This window comes from Microtus oregoni, unplaced genomic scaffold (assembly GCF_018167655.1).
Source record: "Microtus oregoni isolate MIOR12 unplaced genomic scaffold, Mior012 000003F_ref0000135, whole genome shotgun sequence".
Lineage (NCBI taxonomy): Eukaryota > Metazoa > Chordata > Mammalia > Rodentia > Cricetidae > Microtus > Microtus oregoni.
This window is the reverse complement of record NW_024543062.1, coordinates 23,253,377-23,271,344: the sequence shown is the minus strand read 5'-3', so window position 1 is coordinate 23,271,344 and position 17,968 is coordinate 23,253,377. Positions and strand designations below refer to the sequence as shown.

Here is a 17,968-nt window from a genome sequence, read left to right as displayed (position 1 = left end):
AGTGGGCACAAGACTGGCATGCTCTGGGGAGCCAAGACTGCTTACAAGGGTGGGCCCGAGGCCCCATGCTGCTTGGAAGATTTTGTTAGTCCAGATAAGACAAAGGCCTAGTGGGAGTCCTTGCCAACAGTTTTAAGAGTGAAGTTCTGCCTGTGAGCCAATCAAAGCAGATGGAGCATGTATGTCTGTTAGTGCTCCAAACTATCATTCCTGTGTTATACACATGGGCTGGTGGGGTTGCATGGGAAAGTCTCATCCTCAGAGCAGGAGCCCCAGGCGCACACAGTGGGGAACACATTGGTCCTCATGCTAACTGGATATAGTTCAACACCCCTACCACCTTGGTTAGAGCGGGAAGGCAGAGCAGCCACAGAAGGCATCGATGCTTCTATGAGGGGAGCTGGGGAACAACCTGCAGTGGAGGTTGACAAGCAGAACTGGGCACATGGGCCTTTCTGCAGAGCATGGACCTTGACCTCAAACAGAGAGATTGTAGAATGAGATTAAACAATCACGAGCCCTTTTTCAACCCTTGTGAGTGAGACGTGGGCACAGTCCTTACCCTGAGCCTTTGCCTCTGTATCCCTAGGACACTGGGCCTGTTGGAACCATTAGTAACAGATCTGCTGAACACCTCATAGCTGGGTTTTATGGCTACAGAAGGAACAGGCGAGGATAGCCAGCCGTCCCAAATCCTTAACAAATCCTTTATAACAGCAATTCTATTACTTTGGGTTTCTTTCTACATCAGGAAAAGTACATTTTCTTAAGGTAGACCCACCTTCCTAGGGATGGTCCTGACTTGCTCCACAGGATTAACCCTTAAGGGACCAGGCAAGGGCATGGCTCACCTAAAGGTAGCTCTTATTCTTTGCAGAGACCGGCACACAGAATTCAAGAGGGTGTAACATGCATGCCCCTCATGTGTATGAAACACAAGTGAGCCTAACGCATACATTCTGTTTTTATTTATGACTGCATTTAGGGGAGCTTGCATTGAAACAGACAGTCTCAGAAATGTAAAATAAATCGTAAAAGAGGGAAGAAGGGGAAATGGCAACGAAGGAAGGGAGGTGAGATGAGCTAACACAGCCTACTTACAAAACCCTGCGGAGCTGGGCAGGAGGAAGGAAAGCACTCCTCCGAGCCAGACTTCCAGGCTCAACCCTAAGGCTCCAGAGGCTGAGCCCAGGATCCTCTGCTCTCATTGGTTTTTTTTATTTGTTTGTTTGTTTGTTTTGTTTTGTTTGTTTGGTTGGTTTTGTCTTTTTGAGACAGGGTTTCTCTGTAGCTTTTGGAGCCTGTCTTGGAACTAGCTTTTGTAGACCAGGCTGGCCTCGAACTCACAGAGATCCTCTTGCCTCTGCCTCCCGAGTGCTGGGATTAAAGGCGTGCGTCACCACTGCTCGGCCTCTGCTCTCATTGTTAAAGATTGAAATCTGAATTCCAAAGGCTCCTGCAGGGATGAACTCCACTCATCCAGGGACCTAGAGTCCTGGGGGAACCCCCAAACCAGGAGCATATAGGACAGGCCTCTCCAGATTTGGCCTATGGCAAGGAAACAAGATGACTTTCCCTCCCCCAAGTACCCAATTTGATTCCTCTGACACCTGTGTGACTTCAGGTCCCTTTAACTGTGGGGGCAGCCCCTTGCTGGGCACCTTTTCTTAGAGAATCCACAGGAATCTCTGCTCTTCTCAAAGTCAGTGTTTCCTAGTATTAAAGCATGGCACTTGTATTAAAAAGTAATCGAAGCCGGGCGGTGGTGGTTCACGCCTTTAATCCCAGCACTCGGGATGCAGAGGCAGACGGATCTCTGTGAGTTCGAGGCCAGCCTGGTCTACAAGAGCTAGTTCCAGGACAGGAACCAAAAAGCTACGGAGAAACCCTGTCTCGAAAATCCAAAAAATGAAAAAAAAAAAAAAACAAAGATAAAAAGTAATCGATGTAGGATGGCTCCTCCAAGAGCCCTCCATGTGGTGTGGTTCCAGAAATTGCCAGAGAAAGGGTATCTCTGCAGTCATTGGCAATCATGGAAGATGTTTTGCCTGATCAGTGTCATTCTAGCTGACCCTTCAGGCTATGCTCCTGTTCCCCACAGTGGTGCTGGGCTGACCACTAGGTCCAGCACATAGGTGTGAACAAAAGGGACTTGCAAGCAAGGAGAGTCAGGGCACCCCGGGGTTTGGGCAGCTGCAGTTCATCACCACCCCTACTCATAGTGCCTGGATGGTCTGGAAACAAGGAATGTGTTCCAAGCCACGCCCGAGACAGCAGAAGACAGGTGGGATGACAGTGGTAGCAAGCCATCACTGCTGGCTGTCACTTCACAGGGTACCTGTGGCCTTGACTGAAGGGGACAGATGGCACAGGAATGGTTAAGAGGGGACAGAGTGTCTGTTGGGAAACTGCCTGTGGGGTGAGGGTCATGGTCTTCTAAATTTCTTCACTCTTTAAGCAGGTGGATATAGAGTAACTTTCTCAGGAGAGACAGCTGTTACTGAGGACTTGGAAATAAAGACAGAAGGGAGGTAACCAGGTCTGGAACCCATCTCCATGATGGCTCAGGAGAGCAGCTGCCATGTCCAGGTCTTTGGGTCTTGGTGGACTCACACACCGTGTCCCTGTGTCACTGGTCTCCAGTCTTAGTCACTCTTCTTACTTGTGACTGAATGCCTGATAAAAACAACTTACAGACAGAAGGAAAGAAAGGTTTATTTTGGTCAGTAGTTGGAAAGTACTGCCTATCATGGCATGGAAGTCACAGAAACAGGAACATGAGGCAGTTGATCCCACTGTGTCCATGGCCAGAAAGAGGAGAGAGGACACTGGTGCTCAGCTGATTTCTTTTCTATTCAGCCCAGACCCTCAACCCATGGAATGGTGCTGCCCACATTCAAGATAGATTGTCCCTCCTTACCTAACCCAATCTAGAAACGTCCTTATAACAGGCCCAGAGGTGTTTCCATGGTAATTCTAAGTCTTACTGAGTTGAGAATCCAAATTAACCATCGCACCCCTTCCCCAAGTCCCAGAGCCTACCCCACTGGATGACTGACACCTCTGCCTGTTCCAGGACACATGCCCCCACCCACTGTGAGAACTTGGGTGTGGCTATGGTGTCCCCAAGGACCTATTATCCTGTCAGAGCTAATGTATGCATGGTCTCTGGCGTGACTGATCACTGAAGCTGAGATCCATGCTGGGGAGGGCTTTAACACCTCATAATTGAAATGCTTGCCTAACCTTATATTTCAACCCCACCCTGAGAGGCAATGGGGGAACTTGTGCCTGTGCACACACAGGGGAAATGTTCAGTATTACCACCAGCTGGTTGGGTCCTTCTGCTCTACCCAGATAGGAATCTTGAGCCGCAAAGAGATGCTCCTGCAGGGCTGGCAGTTCTAGGCCTGGGGACTGAGCTAGCAGACCCAGAGGCCTCTGGCTCCAGACCGTTCAGAAGGCAGAACCGAACTGCTCTGGACATTCCAGATGGAGGCTTGTTGCCCTGGGCGTTAAACTACCAGCAGCCCAAGCACTTGGCAGCTCCTGTGATCCTCAGCTTCAGAGAGCCGCAGAGAAGCTGAAGGTGTCAACTTCTAGTGACACAGCTCTCAAGAAAGCCTTAGGTGCTGGGAACCTTTGATCTAGGGTGACAGAGTCCCAGCTCTCCAGCTTTGGAAGTCAGGATCTTTTAGCCCTTGAGGCTTTGCCGCTCTCTGCATTCTTCCAGCAACCAGGGCCCATTCTTCTGCATCGACGGCTCTCTTCTTTCTTCTTCTTCCTTTTCCTATCTCAACTCTACCTCTGCTCCCCTGTATAGTTTCTGCTCTTTGTCACTTTGCCCCATCCCTCCGTGGAACTCTTGCTGCCTCTTGTCACAGCTGCAGTCTAAACTGCCTCTGCTGTCCCACTACCATAGAAAGTCTTCTCTTCATGTGTCGCCCGGTCAGCCTGCTGCTATCACGTCTTGGGGTCAGCACAGGAGGGAGTCTTCCAGTGACTTTTATAGCCAGCTGTGTATGGCCAGTGTGTTTGTACCAATTAACTTCAGTCCTTTGTACAAATTGAGGGAGTGTGTTTACTCCGGTTATGGCGAAACTCCTCCTGTAGCTGCCATCTACTGTGCGGATGGATAATGGTGCTTGCTCCTATCCCATTCCTTCCTGTACCATGCTCTCAATCACTGAGCTGTCGCACCAGCCCCTAGAACACACTTTTTGGAAGTGGCTCTACAAAATAAGAACAGGGTCTCAAGTCTCTTCTTTGTTTCTCCTTGTAAAAATCAGTTTCAAGGCTAAGGCAAGGCCCCATGCGGTGGGCCCTGGGCTAGCTGCTATTCTCAGTAGACAACAAAAAGCATATCAAGCTTCTGGCAAGTTTACCATGTGGGAGCAAGTGCTTGAGTTTCCTCTATGCAGCTGGCTTTCCAGACCAGACTTTGTTAGATTTTGTCCTGCCTTTTATTAAACCTAATGGATGAGACCGAGTCTTTTCCCCTAATTGGCTCCAGGACTTTCCTCACTAGGCATGTGCAGGTGGCATCCCTACAATCACAGGGATGAAAATTGTCCTCGAGACCACAGTTTCTGTAATTGGGTTGAGTTGGCTAGGAAGGCTATGTGGGCCATCATAATAGTCACAAGTCAGCAGCAGTGGAAACAGGGAATGGCCAGCAGACCATGAGGAGCCTGTGACTGCAACCAGCATCCCGAACAGGTACCTACCCCAAAGCCTCTATACTGCTGACCCTCTACCAGGGACACTTTACCCCACAGGGCTCATAGCTTGACTGGCTCCCACTGTCCCTTCATGTCTCTCTGTTCAGGTGTCGCCCTCAGAGTCCCCCATCTTCCCAGCCTTCCTCATGGAGATCCCTCAGCCCCTCCGTGCTCCATGGTGGCACCAAGGACTGTTAGACTTGGGAGATAAAAATGTTCTACACTGAGCTGTGTCTTCAGGCTTCTGAGAACAAATCTAGTAAAAGAGGGGGAGAGGAGACAGGACGTTTGAACTGGTCAGTGAATATGATGAGCACTAAGGGGTATGTCTGAGGCAGGAGCAGGCCATTCCCTGGGATGATATTTTAGGCCCAGGAGGATATCGGCTCTGAGTCCAAGGTAGGAGGGCTGAGAGAGCACCTTTGAGTTGTGTGTTAGTTCTGAGGTCATTAACACACTAATGTTACTTATATTGGGGTATCTCAACTGCCCCCTGCCAATGGGTGGCCTAGAAGCAGCCTGCTTCCAACAGCTCCGGTATTAACTGCTGTAGGCTGCCAAGAGCTTTCTAAGGGCACTGGCTACACAGCCCAAGCAACTCTACCAGGCAAGCAGCAGGACTGGCCTGGACACGTCTGATGGGCCACAGTAGCTCAGTGAGAATGCCGGTGTGAGACAGAGCAGAGGGGTCCCTTGCTTTCTGGGTGTTGGACAGGAGTGGCCACAAGCTGAGCCTCTTTACATGGAGGAAGAGGATGGATGGTATCTGCTGCCTCATGCACAGAAGCAGCGTCATAGGCAGTGTGACTTCATAGATCCCTGAGACTTGCATTCAAGCTTGTCTCTGCTTGCTCACTGTCTCAGCCTCAGTTTCCCCATCCATTGTAGAGGAGCACATGAGAACTAACTCCTGGAACTGTGTATGCGGTGGGAGCTCATGGTGGCTGTGAGAGGCGCTTGCTCACCTTCTTACCCACTGTTCTACTCCCTTTATAAAATTGTCCTGCTGAAAATGGGGATGGGTGGAACATATTGGCTCAAATAGAATTGAAATTGCACACAGTCTGTCTGTGTCAGGTGTGCCCCTGCTCAGAGCCTGCTTGTGGTTATGTGTGTGCACATGCATGCAGTAGGTCATGTGTGATGAGCATTGCCACGTGTGATTTATGTCTGTGCCTTAGCTGTGGTCCTGCAGATCTCCTTGAGGTGACCTGCTGGAGCTGCACGTCTGCTGCAGACATGTACCACAAGTTCTTCATCTTCTTCTCTCTTTTTTTGGGCTTTGGTTTTTCAAGACAGGGTTTCTCTGTAGCTTTGGTTCTTGTCCTAGAACTAACTCTTGTAGACCAGGCTGGCCTTGAACTCACAGAGATCCACCTTCCTCTGCCTCCCGAGAACTGGGATTAAAAGTGTGCGCCACCACCTCTCGGCCTTCATCTTCTTTTACATCCTCAGACTCATGGGCTCTGTTAACTACCTGGCAGGTACTTGTGGCTTCTCTGTGTCATCAGACATGAAGTGATGGCCTGGTCTGACTACCTACATAGCTCTGGAAATGGACTCTACCAGTGAGACGAGGCTTGTGTTTATACAGCTTTTGATACAAATGCTAGGCCTTTTTCCTCCTCCCCCAAAGGATATATATGTGTGGTATGTTTCAATGTGAGTATATGTATGTGTGTATCTGTGAATGCATATATATTAATGTGGTGTGTGGTACATGTATATGTGTGTGCACATATGTCTGTGTATGTATGTATATGTGTGGTGTATATATGTACACATGTATGTAAATATACAATCTATATGTCTATATGAGTATGGTGTATGCATGTGTGGGATGAGTGTAGTATGTGTGTACATATGTGTTGTATGTATACATGTGTGATATGTCTGTTGCATACATGTGTATGTATGCATATGTGTGCATATATATGATGTATAGTGTGGTCTTTGTGCATATGTATATGATATGTGTGTATGGATATATATGTAATATGAGCATGGTATATGCACATGTGTATGATATATGTGTGTACATGTGTGATATTGTGTACATGTGTGCAATGTGTTATGTGTGCATGTTTCTGTGGTTTCTGTAAGTGTATATATGTGAGTATAGTGTATGTGGACTTTTTTTGTCAGTGATGCCTGAGAGAGGTCATTGTCCAGGCCTTGTGGCATGCAGGGGCTGATCAACTGTCTTTTTTTAATTTCTGCAAATATAACAGACACTAAGGATGTAGCTCTGTGGTTTTGAATGAGTGTGAATGCTGTGTGCATGTGTTCACCATATGTTTTTCTCTCCCTGGCTGGCTTTTCTTACTTGCTCCTTCTCTGGCTGGTTGAAGAGCTGTTCTGCCCTCAGGGATATCAGCTCCTTGTGTGGTTGGGAAGTCCCTTCCTGTGGCATCTGGCTGTCATTCTAGGCACAGGGCTTTTCCTGGTGTTTTCTGTTGGCACAATATTTCCACTCTAAGATCTTGGTCAGTGTACAGTGTGTGCTTGTAAAGAAGTGACCTCGTAATTGCCTCTACACAGCTGTAAAACAGAGGTCCCTCCAATCTTTGTCACAAGAACAACAGCCTCTGTCATGTACTGTGTGTGTGTGTGCATGCAAATATGTGTTGATGTGTGTCAGTGTGTGTTGGTGTATTGTGTGTACGCATACATTGTTGTGTGAGTAGTATGAACATATATATGTATACGTGAGTGGTACATGTGTATGTTTGTGTATATATGTGTGTGTCTATATATATGTAGTACTTGTTTTGAGCTTTCTACTTTCAATCGTTACCTCATTTTAAAGTATTTTGTAAAATACTTTATGTCTAGTAACTGATTATGCCCTTATTATCTGTCTAGAATGTCTTGCCTATTCTCTTGTTTTCATTCCTGTGTCATGGTTTGAAAATGGAATGTCCCCAAAGGTTAGTATATCGAAGACTTGATCCCCAGCTAGTGGTGTTATTTGGGGAGGTGGGAACTTTAGGTCATGAGGCAGGGCCATGCTGGAGGAAGTAGGTCACAGGAAACAGATTCTTGCCAGGAGGCACGTCATGCCCTAGGCGCCTTCCTGTGTCTCCCTGTTCATAAGGCAAGCAACATTATTCCCAGTGTGCTGCTCAGCCTCACTGAGCTCAGGCCCTCAGCAGTGGAGGTGAATGACTGAGGCTGTGGGTGATGAGCCCACCTCCTCCTTCAAGGTGATGAGCACACCTTCTCCTTCAAGGTGATGAGCCCACCTCCTCCTTCAAGGTGATGAGCCCACCTTCTCCTTCAAGGTGATGAGCCCACCTCCTCCTTCAAGGTGATGAGCCCACCTTCTCCTTCAAGGTGATGAGCCCACCTCCTCCTTCAAGGTGATGAGCCCACCTTTTCCTTCAAGGTGATGAGCCCACCTTCTCCTTCAAGGTGATGAGCCCACCTCCTCCTTCAAGGTGATGAGCACACCTTCTCCTTCAAGGTGATGAGCACACCTTCTCCTTCAAGGTGATGAGCCCACCTCCTCCTTCAAGGTGATGAGCCCACCTCCTCCTTCAAGGTGATGAGCCCACCTTCTCCTTCAAGGTGATGAGCCCACCTTCTCCTTCAAGGTGATGAGCCCACCTCCTCCTTCAAGGTGATGAGCACACCTTCTCCTTCAAGGTGATGAGCACACCTTCTCCTTCAAGGTGATGAGCCCACCTTCTCCTTCAAGGTACTTCTCTCCGGCATTGTCACTATGCCTGTGAAACTTGCTATTTAAAACAACTCCATTATGCTGGGCATGGTGATGCACATCTTTAATCCCAGCACTGGGGAGGTAGAAGCAGATGCAGATTTGTGAATTTGAGATTCTGGTCTACAAAGAGAGCTCCAGGTTAGTTCCACAGAGAAACCCTGTCTCAAAAAAAAAAATTTACAATCCCCTTGCATCTGTTGTGGTTGAGTTCATGTGATGTTATGTGTTTGTGTGGGTCACAGAACACTGTTTTGATGGGAGCAGGGACTGGCACAGGACAAAAAGGGGATTGACCAGAATTCTCCAGAGAAACAGACCAGCAAGACCTAGGTGGACCTAGGAAGCCACTCACAGTGATGGATGCTGAGAAGCCCCAAGGTCCGTGTCAGGGATCTATGGGTGCAAGTCCCAGTTCAAAATGTTGCCATGATGCGGAGCAGCCTTAGGGACAGGCTGAGCATGAACTCCTCTCCCAGTCTGCATCTTCTCTGGCCTTCTTATGCTGGAGTATCAGAGCTCTTACCCAGAACACTCTGAGAACACTTGGTCAAACATCCCATTCCTGGGCAGAGAGAAGGCACTGAGCCATTCGCTATCTCACGGAGATTTGCCCTACAGCTGGGGAGAGCCAAACATAATTGAAATGGCTGGACCAAAGCCTGTGCTTGGGAACCAGAGTGTGAAATCAATTTCTACTGCAGAGCTGCAGATGAGGGGCTTCAATGTTTGTTTTCTGAGAAAGCAAGATATTCTACTGGGATCATGCGTTGTGTAGGGTACCAGAGGCTGCGTGTGTTCTTCGCCTCTCTGGGACTGAAGCATCAATAACAGCTCAAGTAAGGAGACATTTACCTGGGTATGCGGTTTTAGAGTCTTAGTCTGCCATGGCTGCGAAGGCATGTCAGCAGAAGCAGGTGCATCTGTGGTAGGAACATGAGGTGGTTGTTCCCATCAAGCAGAGTGCAACAGGAAGCAGCCTTCACCCTAGTGATTTACTCCTGTAACCCAGTCCCCTCACTTAGTATTTTCACAGGCTATCAAAATAATACCAGACACTGGAAAGAAAGCGTCTAAAAATGAGCCGGGGTCAGGGGTTGGAGGTTCCAATTCAGTTGCTGTTGGGCAACTGGTCCTTTTATTTTAGTCAACCCAAATCAGCTATAGGTTGACTCTGGCAACTGGGCTAGGGAGGTGGCTGAGAGCCCCTACCCAGAGCTCTGAGTGGGGTGGGTGGCATTCAAATCTACAGTCCTATAACATGGAAGAGAAATCAGGCATGACAGGAAATCCCAAAGGGGAGGCAGCCTCTTGCCCAAGTCTCGGTGGATACAGCCCCTAGTCCCTGCTTCTTCTCAGACACCTTCCTCTGATAAACCCCAAATATCCAGGCCCCTAGGAGCTCCAGACTCGACTGGACCAGTTGTCCTCCTGCGGTATGCTGGGTTACCTGGTGTGTCAGGTGGGCTCCTCGGCGTCTAACCAGGTCCAATCGTCTCGCCCCAGGTGTGGCAGTGTGGCGGCAGTATGGAGGTGCTCCCGTGCTCCCGTGTGGCCCACATCGAGCGCACCAAGAAGCCGTACAACAATGATATCGACTACTACGCCAAGCGCAATGCGCTGAGGGCTGCCGAGGTGTGGATGGATGATTTCAAGTCCCATGTGTACATGGCATGGAATATCCCCATGACAGTAAGGCGGGTACCTGGTGGGGTGGGCAGATACAGGGACGCTCGTAGGCCCTACGGAGGGGATTGGAGTGAGGGACTCTGGAACACTGGGCCACTTCCAGGCAGCCTCCCCCCTGCATGGTGGGTCATTCAGGAAAGGGCTTCTCACTGATCCAGCCACAGTGGCCACACCCTTCCCCTCACCATAGGTAATTTACAGGTAGCCACCAAAGGTTGTCGGTAAAGGTCAGGTGTGCCCTAACCTCCACCCCAGTGCTGCTTTCTTTTGCAAATAGCCTCTTTTTTCTCTTGTCCCATAGTAGAACCAGGCCTTCTATCCTGATTCAGGGCACATGTGTGATTTCTTGTATTAATATGTTCATTTTGAATGGGGTCTCATTCTGCAGCCCCAGTTGGCCTTGACTCACAATAATAGTCTTCCTCTTCCTCCCTTGTGCTTGGGCCACTGATGCCTGGCCAACTTAGCCTTTTTAAGTGTCTCTCTTCATCATCCTAAATTGGCTCTCTGCCACTGAGCCTGCACACCTGGCATTTGGATAAGCACATGGAGCGTCTTGACCAGACCACCTCCCTTCCTTACAACCCTGCTGAGATGCACAAGAAGGACCACCTTAACTCGGGACCTGCAAAGTCCCCTTTCAGGCTTCCCTCCAGCCTCGCTGATCAGACCCCATTAGATGGATAGTAGAGTAGAGGCAAAACCTGAGAATCCCGTTGTCTATAACAGAAGGTGATTAGGAGAATCCACAACTATACCTCTGCTAACACTGCAAAGGAACATAGGACATCACAACCGGCCACGGGGGCCACGCATGAGGTTCGCCAGCCCCAGATCCACGCAATGGAGGAAAATACATATTCCTCAGTCAGGAGAACTACAGCTAATTTAATCCTCAAAACAAGGCTAGTAGTGAGGTTAAGAGACTGTTCCAAGACCACATATGAAAAGTGTCTTATGAACCTGCTCTACCCCTAGACCTGGCGGGAGAAGGAGCATCAGAGGGCCATGGATGTGGCAGCTCCCAATCAGCCTCATATTCTGATGGCTCAGGGCCTACACAGGGCACTAAACTCCACAGCAACTCAGGTTTCACAGTTCCCTAGAAAGACCACGAACTCAGTGGAGCTGCAGTGTAGGCTTAGCCGGGGTGGAGATCCATGTGGTCCCTTTTTGAGCCTTCCTAGTATTAACACATAGCATTCTACCAAGGGTAGCTGTCCTCATAACTGGCTGAAATTCTGCGTCTGGGGCTCAGTCATGGTGGCAACCCCCTAGAAATCAAACTCAGTTTGACCGATACACTGTGGTCCAGGGCCCCATTATGGGTGTCACTCAATCACAGGCAAATCCAGCACAGATCAGGCAGGAAGAACAGAGCACAGGTCTCTTCCCCGAAGTAGGGCAGCTGTGGACAGGCCATGTCTGTACCCACAGCCAGAACCCTCTGTGAGTTCCAGGTCAGGAGGTCAAGATGAGACCATGGTGGCCCAAGGCTGCAGCCAGGGCCACTCTTAAGGATGGTGAACCCAGGCCCCTGGAGTCCCTGACGTGGGAAATCAGAGGGTAGCATGGATCTGCAACACTTACGCTCTCCTGCATGCTGTGCCCCACAGAACCCAGGAGTGGACTTTGGGGATGTGTCCGAGAGACTGGCCCTACGCCAGAAATTAAAATGCCGCAGCTTTAAATGGTATCTGGAGAACGTGTACCCTGAGATGAGGATCTACAACAACACGCTCACGTACGGAGAGGTACCGCCTCTACACCAGGGCCCTGCTGGGCTTGTGACCTTCTCGCCCAGCACCCCAGCACTTGTGCCTCAGGCCTTTATACCCAGCGTTGTGTGTCCTAACACCAGGAACTCACCTGCATAAATGTATATATTATCAGGCACATTCTTGGACAATGAGGATCCAAATGACATGGGTATACTTGTGTTCATGAGAAGCACCACTGTTGGGTTCACATGGAAACATGCCTGCACATTTGCATGCAGGAATATACCCAAATAAATGGATCTGCGAGATGGCTCAGCAGAGGAAAATGCTTGCTGCTAAGCCTGAACACTTGAGTTTGATCCCTGGGACCCACATAGTAGGAGCAGAAAGCCAACTCCCTCAGTTGTCCTCTGACTTCCACGTGCACTCCATGACAAGTATACAGCCACACACAAGATAAATTCTAATTAATTAATTAGGTTTTTTGGAGACAGAGTCCCTAGCTATTCTGTAGACGTTTTGATGTAGACCATACTGGTATCAAAATTACAGAGATCCTCCTGCTGGGATTAAAAGTGTGTACCACTTCATCTATTGAAAATACATAAATTATAAAAAGAAACATTCCAAAATAGATATACACACATGTATAAACAGACATTCACACGTGCTTACACATGCGTATGTAGACATGCGATCACACACATGCTGACAAATGCATAAACTCACAGGCCCATCACACATCTGCACACTTCTGCACACATCTGTGTATATATTCACATTTGTTCATATCAAGATGCATGTGTGCATGGATGCATTATTACACATGAATGTGTATTCATACATGCATGAATTTATGTGTATACATGCATGTAGCCTGTGCTCATTCATCACGTGCATACCTGTGCATGAGGCCATACAAATACATACTAAAGCATGTCTGCTCCTATGGGTATATGTGCACACACACAGGTCACAGGTGCGTGCTGTTACTGTTCACATACATGGAGCTCCCCAAACACTCACTTTCACTAATGCCACATAGCTACATTCCCACCACAATGCGTGCATTCTAAGCATATGCAGAAGCACAAGCACTTGAGACAGCAACTGTCTCCTGAGCTCAGTATGTGTTGCCCTGAGTTCCAGAGTGCACATCTGTGCACAGAGCCCTCTCTAAAACCAGGGAGAAGGCCCTGTGTTCTGACTTTGGCCCACATCTGGAATCTGAGGTATCCTACCACAGAACAGGCAGGAAGAGGGGAGCTTTTTGTCCCAGCTTCTCAACCGCATGAGGACAGCCCAGCTTTCCTAGAGAGGGAGGTGGTATACATACTGCCCTGGGACAGCACCCAGGGTATGGCCAAGGGGCTTTGTGGTTAGTCCTTGCAGACCCATCCATCCCTAGAGTGGGGTCACCCCTTAGTCAGATCCAGTTTGTGCACACAGAGCTTTCCCAGAAGGGAAGTGGCTGTCCTCTCTGTTCTGCTGTATTGCCCCTCCTACTCTGCCCACTGTGGGATCCATACCCAATTCTAGATGCTGTGACCCTAGGACTTTTCCTTTCCTTTTAGGGGTGTGTGCTCTGTGATTGACTTATTGAAAACTCCACAGCCTGAAACCCAGTAGGGTAAAACAGAATATAACTCTGGAGTCAGAGTCTAAGTTCACCACTGCTCCTGGGGGCTGCAAAGTGGGTGCCCTGGCTTGTTACATAGATTAGAGATTATTTGGCTGATGTTTGGGTCATATCACTCCTCCACCAGCTGGGAACTGGAGCGAGGGATCCAATGTGTACTTTGGGGGGACCAGCAACTGTCTCCTGAGCTCAGTATACACAATCACTTTTATTTCAGTCCTTGGCCAAAGTGTGTTGGAGGCATAACAGTCTCTGAATCTGCATGGGAGGAGATACTAGCACAGGAAAGACCCTAACCTAGCAACACAAGCCATCCTATTGACCAAATCCAGCCTCGCCTGCTGGAGGCCAGCTAACTTTCCATATACTCACAGAATGTCTGTGTGACAAGCATAGGCATCTCTCCCCAGGCTGCTAGGGAAGTAGACTCCCTTCACGTGGTCATCTTTCCCACCTCCTCCCCCTTGCTCCCACACTACACCATACCTCCTGCCCTGCCCCAGGCAGATGCTAAGCCCCAGGCAGATGCTAAGCCCCAGGGTTTTATCCCAAGTAGGGAATCCTGGATGTGAAGTTCATACCTGTCTCATCACAGGTAGCCCACAGCCAGCTACCAAGTGGTCACCTCTGCTCCTAAGTGGGAGACGGAGTGGGAGAGTTCCTGGGAGTGTTCCCTCCAGCCTTGGGACCCTCCTCAGTGACCTGCAGTGTCTCTGTTGCTTCTGGATGTAGGTGAGAAACAGTAAAGCCAGTGGGTATTGCTTGGACCAGGGGGCAGAAGATGATGACCGGGCCATCCTTTACCCCTGCCACGGCATGTCCTCACAGGTAGGCAGCACCTAGACCTCCCAAAGTAAAGGGAGGACAGGCATTGGGATGGGTCATGGAGAATCCCTTGGTTTCTGGATTAGTTAAATGGGATAGAGGCAGCGTGTCTTTTCTCGGGTGGTCTCGTAGATTAGTGGAAGCCATGATAAAGTGTTGCCTGGTCTAGACACGGTGGAGGAAACAAGTTGTGTTCCATCCTCTTCTTGTTAGCTGTGTTTGCAAGCCTGGATCGTTTTGAGACAGGATTGCCAGATTTAAGTGCCCTTTGCAGTTTAGGGCTGGGGTTGTTCATCTCTCTATGTGGCTAATCCCATTTGAGCTCCGTAGACCTGTCTTCTTTGAACCTGAGCCTCGTTCATGAACACATCTGGGTGGACCTGGACTTCTGTGAGTCCATGGTTTTGGTGCCTCCAACATGGATAGAGATAGCGAGTATCTGCTGGGTGCTTCTTAATTTCAGGCTGCAAGGTACCTGCTTTGACACAGTGGCCCAGAGAGTGGGAGATTACTGTCCCCTGTGCCACCCACTGTAGTTGCCTCTGGGAGAGTTAAGCTTTTCTGGCCTTTCCCAGTTGGTTTTCAACACAATGGCCTCCGACTGAGGGCGGAGGGGGCTATCAGTGGAGTTGTAAATGCTTTCCCTCCAATCTTGTCAACACTTGTGACTCAGTCCCTGGCTCGCACCATTTTCCCAGGTCCAGGAGGAGTGGGTGTGTGCTAGTGGGACCTGAGCATCTGACAAAGTGTTCATGTCATGGTGGACATGGCCGCAGCAACACCACCTTCTCCTGCTAGAGAGGAACGTTGTAGGCCCCGGCACAGACAGGATGTGTTACCTTGAGCTTGAACCTCAGTTATGCTCACAGCTCCCACTGTCTCCCCAGCTGGTGCGCTACAGTGCTGACGGCCTCCTGCAGCTAGGCCCCCTGGGCTCTACCGCCTTTCTGCCAGACTCCAAGTGTCTGGTCGATGATGGCCGGGGGCGCATGCCCACCCTGAAGAAGTGTGAGGATGTAGCCAGGCCTACACAGAGGCTATGGGACTTTACTCAGGTCAGTGAATGGGCTGACAGCCCTGCAAAGTCAGACTTCATGGCTGTGGCAAAGCCCGAGAGAAACAGTGGAAAGGAAAGACTTAACTTGTGCTTATGATTTCAGGAGATTTGCCATAGGGCAGCTCACATCGTGATAGGAGGAAGGGAGGAACCTATGCCAACTGTCTTCTTCCTTTCCCTCTATTATTCCATGTTCGCCCCCAGTCCATGGGGTCGGTATATGCTGGCTGCCCTCGTCCGCAAACACCCTCACAGGCATGCCCAGAGGCATGCACTGCTTGGCGCTTCTCGGTGAAATCCTGTTGATAGTCAGGAATGACCACCTCATGCCCTGTGGCACAGAAAGCTGAGAAGAATGGACTAGAGTCACACAGGAAGAGAAAGGGAGGTACAGCCGTACCTGCTCCAGCACTGGACTCAGGCAGAGAGGATAGAGTAAGACTAGCCCTGGCCACTGGAGCTCCTCAGGGTTCTGATGCTGACCATTGCCCTGCTCCCCCTCACTTACCTCAAGCCCCACTCCTATGGGTGTCTGGGTCCTGATTCAGGTCCAGCCCCCCCTCACTATCCCTTCCTTACACCCCAGTCCACTCAGCAGTCTCTATGGATCACATATCCTCTGATCTTCTCCTGGCCCTTAGCCTCCAGGGATCCCACACAGAGGGGCAATTTGTAGGAAGAATGGGTTCTAGCTACTCTGGCTGTAAGGATGAGCTGCCGCTGTTGCTTGCTGAGTCAATGAGGGGCTAAGGTTCCCAGGAGACTGGCTAGGTGGACAGGGAGGGCCAGCATGGAAGAATCTGCTGAAATGGCTCCAAAGTCACCAGGCTAGAGCCAAGGCCCATAAGGTTTGGGGACCACAGATATACCAAATAATTAAGGGGGCCAAAGAGAACCTAGAAAAACAACAGTCTTAGAGGCTCTAGATACATTCGTGGAACCTCTTTGAAATCCAGAGAATTGAACAAAACTGCTAGCCCACCTGAAGTGGGCAAGAGGAAATTCACATAAACTAAGGAGACAGGTCCCTAGGTCTTCATGGTGATAGTGTAAGGACCAGAGTGGGCTGGGATCGCCCCCATCAGGAATGCATCCTGGACTCCCAAGCTAACTCTGTCTCTCCTGTCTTACAGAGTGGGCCCATTGTGAGCCGAGACACAGGCCGGTGTCTGGAGGTGGAGATGTCTAAAGATGCCAACTTTGGGCTGCGGTTGGTGGTGCAGCGCTGCTCAGGGCAGAAGTGGATGATCCGAAACTGGATCAAACCTGCCAGGCACTGACCTCTGCCCTGCCCCACCTCCACACACTCGGGCCCACGGACTCTTGAGTGCTGCAGGACTCAGGGGATCCTGGACTGGAGCCAGGATGGAAACTTCTCGCCCACCCCCACAGACCCAGAGCAATGTGGGCCCTGTACACCTCAGGGCTGGGCCCTGCCACCTGGAACAGCAGAGGAGGCCTGGGAGCAACAGCTTCAGTTTGCTTTAGGAACCAGACTTTTCTGGGACAGGTAACTCTGCCTGAGGGAGGACATCTGAGGACAGTGCACACCCATACCAAATCACGTGCCTTTTCTACAGTGTTCCCCAGCTGACTGCGAGGACAGCCTCCACGCATGTACTAACCCTGTACATAACCCGTATGGAAAGAGTGCTGAAGGCAGGTGCGTACTCATGCCAAGCACCCTGCCCTCCTAGCAGGTTCAGTCAGGCCTCCTAGCCCAGCTGTCCCTCGCTCACCTGCTCAACCTCAACATAATCTAAGGCAAATTCAGAGAGTGGCCCCTTGTGCTTTGGTAACGAGGCAATGGGGAAAGATCACACAGACAGACAGTAAACAACACCTGCACCTTTCTTCCTGAGGATCAGCCTGGCAGTCGTGGGGCGTGAGTCTCAGTCTGGGACGTAAGTCTCTTGTTGCTCTACCATGTATGCAGTGGGCATCGTCAGATGATCCTCCTGGCCCTTCATTTGTTTTATAAATAAAGTTTTGTCAGCGTACAGCCATACCTGTTGTCTGAGACCATATGTGGCTACAGTGTTGGAGCTGCAGCACAGAGTGCAGGCCACGCTGTGTGGCTAGCAAAGCCAAACACTCCTAATATCTTGAATTTTAGGGAACACTTCCAAGCGTCTTTGCTAGTACAAGAGGGCTGGCCTCACTGTGTTGTGGCCCAGCTGGCGAGGGGGAAGACAGACGTGCAGTCACTGGCCTTCAGAATTGTTTGCCTCTGTTATCCTCCCTGGTGGTCAGAGCCGGAAAATGTGGCCTGGGTAGCTGTACTTGCAGCTAAAAGCCAGGGTTTCTAAGACACAAGGCAGGAGAGTTGTATGAACATGGCCAATGTCTTCACAGACAGAGGCCTCAGGACACAGTGACTCATCTTACTCTATTTGCACTCACTGACACCCGTGGATATTGACCGGTCACCACAGTGTCAGTGGCAAGCATTGGCAGGATGCCGTACTGGCCGGGCAGCTGGAGGTAGGTGTGCTTGTGGTGAGGCTCTGGATATGGTCACTACTTCTAAGCTTTGCCCATTCCAGGGCTGCCAAACTGGTCTTAGCAGCCATGCTTCCTAACTAAGAGCAGGGA

At 49.9% G+C, this 17,968-nt stretch overlaps 1 protein-coding gene across 5 annotated transcripts in view; it reads left to right on the top strand.

The window, feature by feature from the left end:
- Galnt9 (polypeptide N-acetylgalactosaminyltransferase 9) overlaps nt 1-17,375 on the top strand; it is a 76,658-nt gene extending 59,283 nt beyond the window's left edge. For 2 of the 5 annotated variants that reach the window (XM_041648927.1, XM_041648924.1), the window contains 5 exons: nt 9,949-10,134; nt 11,748-11,885; nt 14,224-14,319; nt 15,204-15,371; nt 16,507-17,375. In XM_041648927.1, the coding sequence (XP_041504861.1) occupies nt 9,949-10,134; nt 11,748-11,885; nt 14,224-14,319; nt 15,204-15,371; nt 16,507-16,653 (735 nt within the window). In that variant the 3' untranslated portion in view covers nt 16,654-17,375. The remainder of the gene's footprint in view (nt 1-9,948; nt 10,135-11,747; nt 11,886-14,223; nt 14,320-15,203; nt 15,372-16,506) is intronic. The other 3 variants (XM_041648925.1, XM_041648926.1, XM_041648928.1) reach the window with 3 other exon arrangements.
- Nucleotides 17,376-17,968: the final 593 nt, after the last annotated feature.